This window comes from Rhinopithecus bieti, unplaced genomic scaffold (genome assembly GCF_001698545.2).
Source record: "Rhinopithecus bieti isolate Rb0 unplaced genomic scaffold, ASM169854v2 scaffold_5101, whole genome shotgun sequence".
Taxonomy (NCBI): domain Eukaryota; kingdom Metazoa; phylum Chordata; class Mammalia; order Primates; family Cercopithecidae; genus Rhinopithecus; species Rhinopithecus bieti.
Window position 1 is genome coordinate 564,171 of NW_016804853.1, and position 12,015 is coordinate 576,185.

At 42.9% G+C, this 12,015-nt stretch overlaps 1 protein-coding gene across 11 annotated transcripts in view; it reads right to left on the reverse strand.

Moving 5' to 3' along the window:
• The window catches only part of ITPR1 (inositol 1,4,5-trisphosphate receptor type 1), a 361,669-nt gene that overhangs the window by 10,074 nt on the left and 339,580 nt on the right, over positions 1-12,015 (reverse strand). For all 11 annotated transcript variants that reach the window (XM_017870725.1, XM_017870723.1, XM_017870722.1 and 8 more), the window contains one exon: positions 3,110-3,271. In XM_017870725.1, the coding sequence (XP_017726214.1) occupies positions 3,110-3,271 (162 nt within the window). The remainder of the gene's footprint in view (positions 1-3,109; positions 3,272-12,015) is intronic.

The window sequence follows — 12,015 nt, forward strand, 5'->3', positions numbered from 1 at the left end:
AAAAAAAAAAAAAAAAAAAAAAAAAAAGCAGCTATGCTGGATTTTTCCTGTAATTCTGAGTACATTAAAACTTAAGTAGATCCATCCTGGTAAAAGCACTTGAGAATGTACTACTGGCTTCTCATGCTTCTTTTTAACTTATACTATCTTCTAAGAAAAAAAAAACAGTTCAATTTCAAATTCATTCACAGGGGAAGGGCTTTCTGAAGAGTGGTTCCAACTGCCAACTTCAAAATAAAAATGCATAAAAGGCTGGAATCAAGCAGTTTAAACCATGCTGGTTTTGATGCCACTTAATGAACCTCAGTCCATATGTAATCAAATTTTACATATTTTGTTTAAACTAAAACTTTGGCTTAACCAAAATAATCTTATCTTGGATTTTAGAAATGCCAAGTCTCTACTATGCTCAGTTGTATCAAATGACAATGAATGTATCCTCCATACCATTTAAGTATATGATGCGACTTGACTTCTGAAACTTTAAGCTTTTTTTTAAAAAAGAGCAAGAATGTAAACAGTCAATCAACCATGAAAGGCAAACAGCACAGAGGCATAACAAAGCAAATGAAAACACACACACACACCCGCCCCCGACTGGATGATCAGGAGCTCCCACCCTGGCAATGCCTAAGAACCTTCTGGGCTCCTTTGGTATTCATATCAAGAAAATAAGGGAACGAGGTGAGATGACATCTGAAGTCTCGGGTACTCTCCTATACCTGTATTCTTTATTTTTATTATTACTTTTTTGACATGGAATTACACTCTTGTTGCCCAGGCTGGAGGGCAATGGCGTGATCTCGGCTCACCGCAACGTCTGCCTCCTGGATTCAAGCGATTCTCCTGCCTCAGCCTCCCGAGTAGCTGTGATCACAGGCATAGGGCACCACGTCCAGCTAATTTTAGATTTTTAGTAAAGACGGGGTTTCTCCATGTTGGTCAGGCTGGTCTCGAACTACTGACCTCAGGTGATCAGCCCTCCTTGTCCTCCCAAAATGCTGGGATTACAGGCGTGAGCCACCATGCCCGGCACTATACCTATATTCTTTAATTCCTCAGCTCAACTCACTCCTTTGACAATGCTCACTGGTTTGTAAAGTGCGCACTGAAGCAGATTCAGAGTCACTCTTTGTGAACAATTCAAAATAACACATTCTTAGCTCTGAAAGGACAGGTAATGTAGGGAGGCGGTGCCTGGTTTACCACCACAGAATGCCCATTAATAGTTTGTTTCAGATACATTTTAAGAAACTCTCTAGTAAATTGGTAACACCTAGTTTCTCAGATCAACTGAAACAAACCCCCAGAGAGCCTCCAAGTGTGACAATGAGAAGCAGAAATGAGTGAGCAAGAATGAACGCCACTTGCATTGGCACGTGAGAGCTAGAATGCCTCACTGTTGCAATTCCAGTACCACGGGTGTGAAACAAAGATCCTCTGTTTCTTTGGAAAATGGCACCAGATTTTATGGAGAAATGAAGTGTTCCTTTATTTAAGTATTAGCTCAGTGTCTGTAAGATTTTTTGGCACCTAATTTAAACATCTGATTTAACTGAGATTCTGGTAGCCACAGTTATCTCAAATGGGAGAAGAAGACAACTAAAGCTTGCTGGATGGGGGGTTGGGGGGGTGCCAGAAGCAGCTGTAGCCACCAATGTCCTCAAGAGTCAGTTTAGTCCTGCAGAACATTTGCCAAATGTTTCACAGCGGGGTTAAAACGCTAATATTAAGCAAAGTAATCTAGTTAGATCTTCATTAGTTTTATTTATTTAGGTTATTACTCATTTTATGTTGCTACCAAGCTCAGAGCTATAGACAACCTTCATAAATAAGGCCTTCTTTTCCTACTAGTCTTTTTTATTTGCATATTAATACAGACAAAAGAAAAGAACTTGAGGCCAAATGGCATCTCAGGGTACAGTTTGGAATAGATTATTAAAAATGCTCTGTAAACTGTCTCCAGTAAGAGCATTCTAGATGCAGTCTTCATTAGTTATGATATTTGTAAGAGTGATAAATCACCCATGGGTGTACCTTGCAACTTACCTCCAGTGCAGACATGGCCCATGCCTATTGCTGTGCAACACTATAATCTTGTCTATGGAGTTGATTAAAGAGCTTTCAGAAACTCACATAAAATGCTGAACTGGACATGATTATCCCAGTCACTTACAGAAAAGCACTAATAAAACCAATCAGGGTCTGCTTACCACCCAGGGTACAAGTCCTTAACACACAGCTGCAGCCTATCACTAGATAACCACCTGGTGACTGTGGCAGGTTCATTTCAAAGGAGTCAAAAGGGTGGAAGAAGACTACGCAGGGTTTGGTATAAACATGTCTCCTACAACTTACTTTAAATTGGAAACACCATGCTTCCAATTTAAATTCTGCCTGCAGTACTGCCCGCATCCCGCTTCCTATCCGTAAGATAAGAGCAAAGCACTTATCTTACGGATAGGGAGCTGGGTGTGGGCAGTATTTCTGTAGATGGTTAAGCCCTGTGAGATCAGGGAGTATGTCTATATTATTCACTGTTTTATCCCCAGCACCTGGCACAATTCCTGTACTATGATAGCCACTCAGTAAGCTGCTGAGAAAGGAATGAAACCAAAAGGGCTTTTCCATGACTATGGTTTAGCCTAGGATGCTGAATTTAAATATCTGGGGGTGAGGATTTGACAAGTCTGAGGGCTAGGAAGCAAAACAAGAAACAGCTTTTAATCTTCCATCAGTACATAAAGTAAAAGGGTATATAGCTTTATGCATAGTGGTTTTGGACAGTACTTCACTGAACTAGTCTGCATTCCCCCCCCTTTTTTTTTTTTTTGGTTTTGTTTTCGTATTAAAACCATGTCCTGAGCAGCACTGAAAGTAGCACCATGGCTTTATCCTGGAAAAGGGGAGTGAAGGGGGTTGGGGTGAGGAGACTGGAGGAGTGAGTGGGTTTGTCCTTTGTTGTCCGGCTCCCTTTTCCATCTAGGTGAAGCACCTCAACATTGTAACATAAGCACTGCTGATTTTTCCTCATCAGATTTGGTGTGGTGATAGTGGGGGTGGGTGGGGATGGCAATAGGGGGTAGGCACTGGGATTTTCTTTCTTTACCTGATCCTTTAATTCTGACAGCTGGCCAGAAAGGTTCGTGACAAGTTTCATGGTGGACTCCAGCTTCTCCTGCAGGTTCCTCAGCTCATTCTGTTCTCCTTCAGAATCACTGCTGACCAATGACATGGCTCTCATCCTGGGGAACCAGTCAAGGTTTCTTTCCTAAAATCCACATTAAAAAAAAAGACTGAGTCACTTCTAGAGGTAAAAACAAGAAAGGCCAGCTTACCATGCCATGTTTCCTAGCTCTCATTAGGTTATCTCCTTCTATTGCAGAACTAATGTGCTGTGTATTTTTTTAATTGCTCAGTAGCTATCTTTTTAATTGCATACAATGGAACTCTTAATTCTTAGAGGAAGTCACTTTAAATTTAAATTTAGGGGAAATGTAGGTTCCAAACAAGAGTCCTAATCTCCAAATCTGAATACTGCCACTGCAGCTCTGATCTTTGCAAATTACATGGCTGATGAGTTTGTTTTTTTAAAAAATTGTGGTAAAATATGCATAACATAAAATTTACCATTGTAACCATTTTAAGGATACAGTTTAGTGGCATTAAGTACATTGACACTGCTGTGCAACCATCCCCATCATCTGTTTCCAGAACTATTTTTTTTATCTTCCCCAACTGAAATTCCATCCCCATTAAACATTAACCCCATTCCCCCCAGCCCCTGGCAACCACCATTCTATTTTCTGTCTCCTTGAATTTGACGGCTCGAGGGGCCTCATATTATGCTGTGTATTTTAAAATGCATTATACTGGGAAAACCTTTTGCAAACACTCGAAGTGAAGTGAATTTTAAGGTCCCAAGTGTTCTGTCACTTAACAGATACATGTGCATGTATGCGTTTGCGTGGGTGAGGAGCTTATGAAGAGGCTGAAAATGGGGAATAGGCTCCTCCGTCAATGTCCCTGTTTGTGAGCTTATAAAAACCACTCCCCTTGTCTCCTTTTCCTTCCAGCCTAAAATGGTTGATGGGTGCTGGCAACTAGCCTAAGACAGGCCCATTCAGTTTCCTCCCCCGTCCATCTCCATCCTTTTGATGTCTATAGCTTATGCCTGTAAACAGTATTTCTCACTACTGGTTAACAGAATGGGACAACTCCTCCTCCCACCTCACTTCCTCCTGCCCACATATGCCTTTCTCCCAAAGAGCATGCCGCATACATAAGTTCCGTATAGAGAGGCAGGAATGAACAGTAAGAAAGCTTAGCATGAGACAGGGGGAAGAAAACTGACTCATTCCACATGTCTGGTGTCATTCTCACCTGGACCAGTTTCATCTTCTAAGGATACATTTAATGGTCTTTCTAAAACAAGCCCCCCTCCCACAAACACACACACTGGGAATGGTGGATAATTGTTGCTCTGTGTACACCATGGGGGTCGGCAACATTTTCTGTGTAAATATTTTCAGCTTTGTGGGCCATCTGGTCTCTGTAACAACTACTCAGCTTCTCTCTTATAAGCCCCAAACAACCAGTAAATAAATAAATGGGTATGTCCATGTTCCAGTAAAACTTTATTTACAAATGCGGGCAGCAGGCTGGGTTTGCTCACCTCTGCTGTATACAAGACAAGACATCAATATATTTAAAATAACAAAACTCCATGAGACATGTCTAAATATTACAAATCAAGTGAGATTATTACACTGTACCTTGACCTAGGGCCATCTAGCAATACAGAAGCCATATAAGAACTAGATGAAAAGTATCACAAGAAGTCATACCACATTGACAACAAGGTGATATAGAGCGTTTGCTTAAGATATTGGTGGGCAGGCGGGCAGGGTTTGTGAGCTTTATGAAGGCAGGAACCACCTTTGTATACGGACTAGAGCATAGTAGACATTCAATACTAATACAAGCTTATGAAAGGACAGAATGATATGCAACTCTTTTTCTGCATAGAACCTGATAACAAATGCTTAGGTAGTAAGCCTGAGCTGCTTATCGTGACTGCTAGAGGAGAAAAGTGGCAATCTCTACCTTCCTATACCCTGAATAAACACTTCATTCATGTGTCTTAACGTTAGCTTATATTCATCAATTTCCCATCACAGAGCAATGGGCAAAACATCATTAAAAAATATTCCATTTCAGAGATGACTAGCTTAGAAACCCAAAGTGATTTCCCATCTGTAACCAGTTTTCTCCCGTGCAGCTGCAGTGACCTGTCACTGACCATACTCATCTCTCTTGTGTCAATCCTTCAGACATAGCCACGTCTTCCCACCAAGGACGTAGCCCATGTTCAAGGACTATGCAACTCCGAGGAGGAAGCCTCATTTTTCAGAAGAGGGCACACATAGGCGACAGGTCACTGGTGATCACTCACTCCCCCTAGGGTGAGGGGAGGAGGGATGATGTGGGCTGGGCTGCTGAAGCCACAAACCAAAGCACAGCTGCAGAGAGATCACTTAGCACAAGGCCCTAGATACTCACGGGTGGCTGCTACATGTTTTTGCAGACTGACCTCAATTGAAGAAAACAAATTCAAGAAAAAAGATCCAAAGTCCCACTTTGGATACAACAATGTTGAGGATACTACAGTGAGCAACACAGACATGGTCACTGCATCCTAGACCCCCTCAAAGGACAAGCAGTTTTGATACCTAAGTATGTGATAGAATTCCTGCCATTGAAGTTCTTACAATTTAGTTAAGGAGAATGACCATCTAGATTTTTTTTTTTTTTTTTTTTTAATAGGCCAGGCCAGTCCTGGTGGCTGGTGCCTATAATCCCAGTGCTTTGGGAGGCTGAGGTGGGTGGATAGCTTGAGGCCAGAAGTTTGAGACTGGCCTGGGCAACAGAGTGAGACCCCATCGCTATAAAAAATAAAAATAATTAGCTGGGTGTGGTAGTGGGCACCTGTAGTCCTAGCTACTTGGGAAGCTGGGGCAGGAGGATCATTTGAGCCCACAAGGTCAAAGCTGCAGTGAGTCATAATTGTGCCACTGCACTTCAGCCTGGGTGACAGCAAGACTCTCTCAAAACAAATAAAAAAATAAGGAATAATATAGGCTATGTTGTATCTAGGAGCGGTAAGAGAGGGTAGCGTCCGAGTAAGACCCAACAGCCAGTGACTGATTGGCTAGAATCCTCTTCAAGCAAGGCTTGGCCCTAAAGAAGGTGAGCCCTTGAGCAAGCGTGTGGGCATTTCACAGAGGGCACTGGCACAGTGAGGCTCCAGTGTGGCTGGAGCTGGGGATGAGGGCAGACAGGCAGGAGCAGCTCGGACTGTTGAAGACTAGAGGGAAACAGAAAGAAGCAGGAGCTCTGTGAAAGGTCGCCCTGCCTGACCAGACCAGTGAAAAGGAGAGGATGGACATTCACAGTCCTCACTGCTAGTAGTCAGAACTCACCTGTAGCTCACTTATTACTGACATGCAAATGAATGCTTAACTGCCTAAAATGTTAGCGAATCCATCTAAAATCTGGCTTTCAAATCCTTCATATGTTCATTTGCTTAGCAAACCTTCTATAAAAATAGAAAACACATTTCCAAACAGAGTCCACATTAATGAGGCCTTCAAAAGACTCCAGAAAACCGATGCAAGAGTCTGCATATAGCTGAAAGTTTAAGGAACAGTTTATCTCCCTTATTCTAATAGTAAGTGACCAAACGACTACAGATTAAAATGAGAATTTCCTTCACCTTCTTTCATGCCATATGTGACTCCTGGCCCTCTAAGCAATGATTTCAGAAGGGTCTTTGAACAAATAAATGCAAAATACACAGACATTCTCCATTCAACTAGCCTTTTCCTGAACTTTTACAATATCTGTGCCCTGCATGGTGTTGAGCACTAAGGATCTAAAGACGAGAAAGACAAGGTCTCTGTTCTCAAGCTGCTTTAGTCCAAGAACTGTGGTCGCTGGTCAGGTCTCAACGCATAGTTCTTCGCCTCTGTGGACTGCACGGAGGCCCTACCTCCAAGCCTGAGTGTCTAAAGAGTGTGTGCTGAAGACACGAATGGGGCCCGTCAGCATGCTGAGGGCTGCTCCTGGCATCTGTGCCCCTCACCTCAGTGGCGGTGGAGAGGCACTGATGCCCTGCGTCTTGTGCTGCTACATGGTATACCTGTAATCCTGGGGCTCGATGGCCCTACCCAAGGGGTACAGAAAGCCTTACAAGGAAATAACGCATCGTTTTAGAATGTAGAATATCCATTTTAACCAATGGTAAATGATTGAAATATTTTTATATTAAACTCAAAAAGTTACCTAGACCAGATAGAAAGGTCAATTTATTTTTTTGAGATGGAGTCTTGGTGTGTTACCCAGGCTGGAGTGCAGTGGCGCCATCTCAGCTCACTGCAATCTCTGCCTACCGGGTTCAAGCTATTCTCCTGCCTCAGCCTCCCAAGTAGCTGGGACTACAGGCATGCACTACAATGTCTGGCTAATTTTTGTATTTTTAGTAGAGATGGGGTTGGCCAGTCTGGTCTTGAACTCCTGACCTCAGGTGATCCGATCACCACCTCCCAAAGTGCTCAATCAAATGTTAAAGATAAAACCCAGCACTTCAAAGAAGGTCATACTTTCTACAGGCCACATGGGCCATGTGCTTCCATCCTGGGGATAAAGCCTCATTCTCCATTTCATAGGGGGCCTTCAATGCAAAGATAGCAAAAGGATTTTCTGGTCTAGAAATTTATCAATTACCACCACACAGATTCTCCCCCATTGACTCCCTCAATATCTCATAATGAAAAACTGGGCTAGGAGGGATCCTACTGGCAAGCATTCATATCTTTTCTGCACTGAAGTGGGGAGAGCACCAAATTTGAGATCCTAGGTGTTGCCAGTGTTTTAATTACATCATCATCCTAGGCTATGAAATTCAATCTCAAATTACCAAGGAGTACCTGGTAGTTAAAATTAATTAGCAATTTTAGCCAAACTGTTCTCTCAATTTCCCACTGTTTTTGCATCCTGTGCAGTAGGACAGGCTCTAGTGTGGTAGAAGGTTCTGCACCAACAGGGTCCCCCTCTGCACAGAGAATCTAAATCTCAAAAGTGCAAATGTTTAGACTATAACCCAATTACTGGAATAGGTGCAGAGAGAGAACACCTGAATCCAATTTCTCTCTAGCTAAGACTTTCATACAAAACTCTGAGCTTGTTTGAGTGCTGAATTACTCCAATGAAGCCTGTCACCCACGCCTCTCCAGCCAGCCAGGGTCTGAAGGCCTAGAAATGTTTGCAGAATCTTGCCAGTATTATCTATTCAAGATCAAAAACATGTCTCAGTGTCTTGGCTTCTAATGGATTTTTGGAAAAGTCATCTTCAGCTAAGACACTTTGTTGTGAATTATCTCGGGGGGTGTGTGTATATGCAGTCAGGAGGGGAAGGTGGGGAGAGGATTACGGGGTCACTAAGCGTCTGTCGGCCGCATCTGCCACTGGGTCTGACTCTGGCTTCACTCTGCTTTGCTTCACTCACTCCTTGCTGCTGGCATCTCACATACCAATGTCATTAGGCACTGTCTGCCCTGGTCCTCCTACAATCCAGCCAGTGCAGTTCCCGTCACAGCAAGTGCTTCCTCTCTCAGAGCAGACAAACTAACTGAAGCCACAGCCGGAAGCAGGCTGACCACAAGTGCTAAGGTTCTGGTTAGTTCTTTTCTAGGTAAAGTTGGAAAAGTCCCTGCAAAGGCAAACACGAAGTTTTAGACGTGGGGGTGGTACTGACCAACCTCTTGAAATGTTCTTGACTGGAAAGAGGGAGAGAGACAGAGAGAGTGAGTGTGTGTGAGTGTGTGTGAGTGTGTGAGAGAGAGAGAGACAGAGACAGACAGAGGAGGAAGTTGGATTGTATGATGCAAATGCTAATCATTCTGAGAAGTGGGGTATTTTTTTTTTTCTTCCCAGGTTCAAAAGAAGAGGCTGTTCTAAGAAAGACTACCGAGTAATCAATCACCTCCTCAGAGAAAGTCTGCTCAGGTAGAGTATTATGTTTACCACCTAAACAATGGAACATTTTTGCTGAATCTTTTATAGCTAAATCAGAAAATGAGGTGTTGAGGGAGAGGGGGGCTTGAGGGCAAAAGAAAGGGTCATGGGACAGAAGACGGGTCCTAGAAAAATGGTCCTGTTGGATTCTTGGCCCTTGAGAATCCCCTCCGGGAAGATGCGAGGAGGCAAAGATGGTCTTTCCAACTCAAATGGCAGCTTCATTTCTACTGCTCTTACCGGGCAGGAAGACAAACTGGATGTTCCCAGAATGCCTAGGGATGCTCGGGTGATGGAAATGACTAGAAGTGGGTATGGGGTAGGCCTGGAAACCTGAGAGATTTGGCCTCTCCATGTATTTAAACCCTCAGAAAATGTCAGGAGGAGGAGGCTTGAAGATAATATTTATGTCTTCAAAAGCAGGAATATGGGACACTTAACTGACTTAAATCATTTGTCCCTTTTATGAGCTAGGGTGATTATTTTCATTGAAGAGGAAGAAAAAAATCTTTAGAGCTGTTTTTTCTAAGATCACAGCAAAACAAAATGAAACCTAACCCTCCAAAAACAAAAACACAGAATCTGTTGGTTTTGGCGAAAAAATAGTCATCTTTAACTATGTTCAGTGGCTCTGAAACACCACTTAATAATATCTATTATAGGCTGGGCATGGTGGCTCACACCTGTAATCCCAGCTACCCAGGAGGGTGAGGCAGGAGAATCGCTTGAACCCAGGAGGCAGAGCTTGCAGTGAGCCGAGATCGTGCCACTGCACTCCAGCCTGGGCAACAGAGCAAGACTCTGTCTCAAAAAAAAAAAAAAAAAAAAAAAATCTGTTACACATGTTTTACAAAAACCCTAAAAAATGGCTCCTATCTTTGGACACAGTAAGATCAGAGACAGCCTGAGGCTCAGGGGGAGGGAAGGAGGGAGTGATAAATAGGAGGTGTGCAGAGGAATTTTAAGAGCAGAAACGATTCTGTATGATACTGTAATGGTGGATAGGTGTCATGTGCATTGGTGAAAACCCACAGAATGCACAACATGAAAAGCCGGCCGCAAAGTAAGCAGCAAATGATGGAGGGGCATTAATAACAACGTATCCAATACTGGCATATCAAATCTTAACAAACAGGCCACAATAATACCAAACCTTACCAACAGAAGAAACTGGCAGGGAGTCAGGAGGAGAAGGGCATGTATGAGAACTCTGTACTTTCTGCCCCATTTTTCTGTAAACCCCAAACTGCTCTAAAAAATAAAGTCTAGTAATTTATCTTATTAAAAAATTGTCCTTTTTTCTTTTTTTTTCTTCTTCTATCTTGTGAGTCTATTAATTTTTTAAAAATGGGATTCCACACCCGGAATTTGTTGGCCAGCACCAGATTCAAGGAATTCAGTTCTCTTTGTCCCAAAAGTATGGTGACTTCAGACAACATGCATATTAATATCCCTGTATTTCACAGGTTCTGTACATTTCTGCCACAGTCTTGTGACATTAGTGTGTCACTAGAAAAAACAATGGGCTGTAATAAGAAGAGTTTCAGTTGTGTGTATACAGGATGGTGAATGAGTGTATGAGTCAGCTAGCTCACCAATCTGGTCCATTTTCTTTCTTTTTTGAAAGAGATCACCTCACCAGCTACCTCACTGGGTTACTGTAAGGATCAGATGGCTGTAAAAATGTCCCATAAACTGGAAAGCATTATGCAAAAGTATTATAAATCACTATGTCATCTGCCTAGAGCTGGGATAGAGTCAGCACTGCCATCCAGGTATTGACTCTAGTTTCAGTACTCAGCTCCTGTGTAAAGTTACTTCCTTTCTTTCTTTGGGATAAAAATTTTAGGGATACTGATTTCTCTTTTTACCAACTAAGCCACATGAAGGGTATCCAAACTGCACAAATCAAGGTGTCAGTCTGGTTCTGTTTTTGAGCCACATTATGTAATCTTCAGCTGGACTGGAATGACCAATCAGCCTTCCCAGACTCCATAGTTGTTCTTGGATGATACAGCACAACAAAGATGGGCTCATCCCAGCAGAGAGAACCACACCCGTTTCTGATGAAATCCCTAGGAAGAGCCAGCCGCAGAATAATCCTTCCAAGTCATTCTGGGGCCACAGGTGGAGGACTCCCTGGGCACCCACAGGGACCATGATAAACAGGGTGGACACCTGCTGGGTCCTGGGCACCTAGGCTGTCAGGTTGAGGAAACCAGAGGTCACAGGAGGAGAAAAAGGTGGGGCCGGCCACCCATGCTGGACAAGGGCAGGCCGAGCCCATTTGAGGCTCTGAAGAAAGAACAATCGGGCTCACAAACCCTTCTCCCCACATCAGCGTCCAAGCTGGCTTATGACATCTTGCTTAGGCAACTTCCCCTGCACTTTCAATTAGCTAAGAAATATGCCAGAACATTCCCAGTGGCCATGTATGAGGATTTTTAGCAATTTTCGTAGTTTTCTTCTATTCTTTTCTGGATTCCATTAGTATTCAACTTTGATCTGTTACTGCTTTTATACAACAATACATTGTGTTTAAGCCTACTGAAACATCTTTCCAAAGTTTTATGCTGTTGTTTCAGGGAAAGATACATTTATCTTTGAAAACAAACACACACACACACTCCCTCACCAATAAGCTGCTTCAACACAACCACATTCCATCTCAGCTTTATCATCTGATGGGCTTTTTATATTGGTAAACTCTGAGCTGAAATGGTTTTACTCAAGGTCAGTCCTGTCTAGACACACTGAGAAAGAAGTGACGGAAGATATTATCCGTCTCACCATCTACAGGACTTCATGAAGAAGTGAGAAGGGTACCAGCACTGTTACCGACTTAAGAGTGGTTTGGAAGAAAGGTGCCACACTGCTAGACCTCTTCAGGGGGAAAGAGATCATCTGCCATGTGGATGTTCTCCAAATTCCTTAATCCTT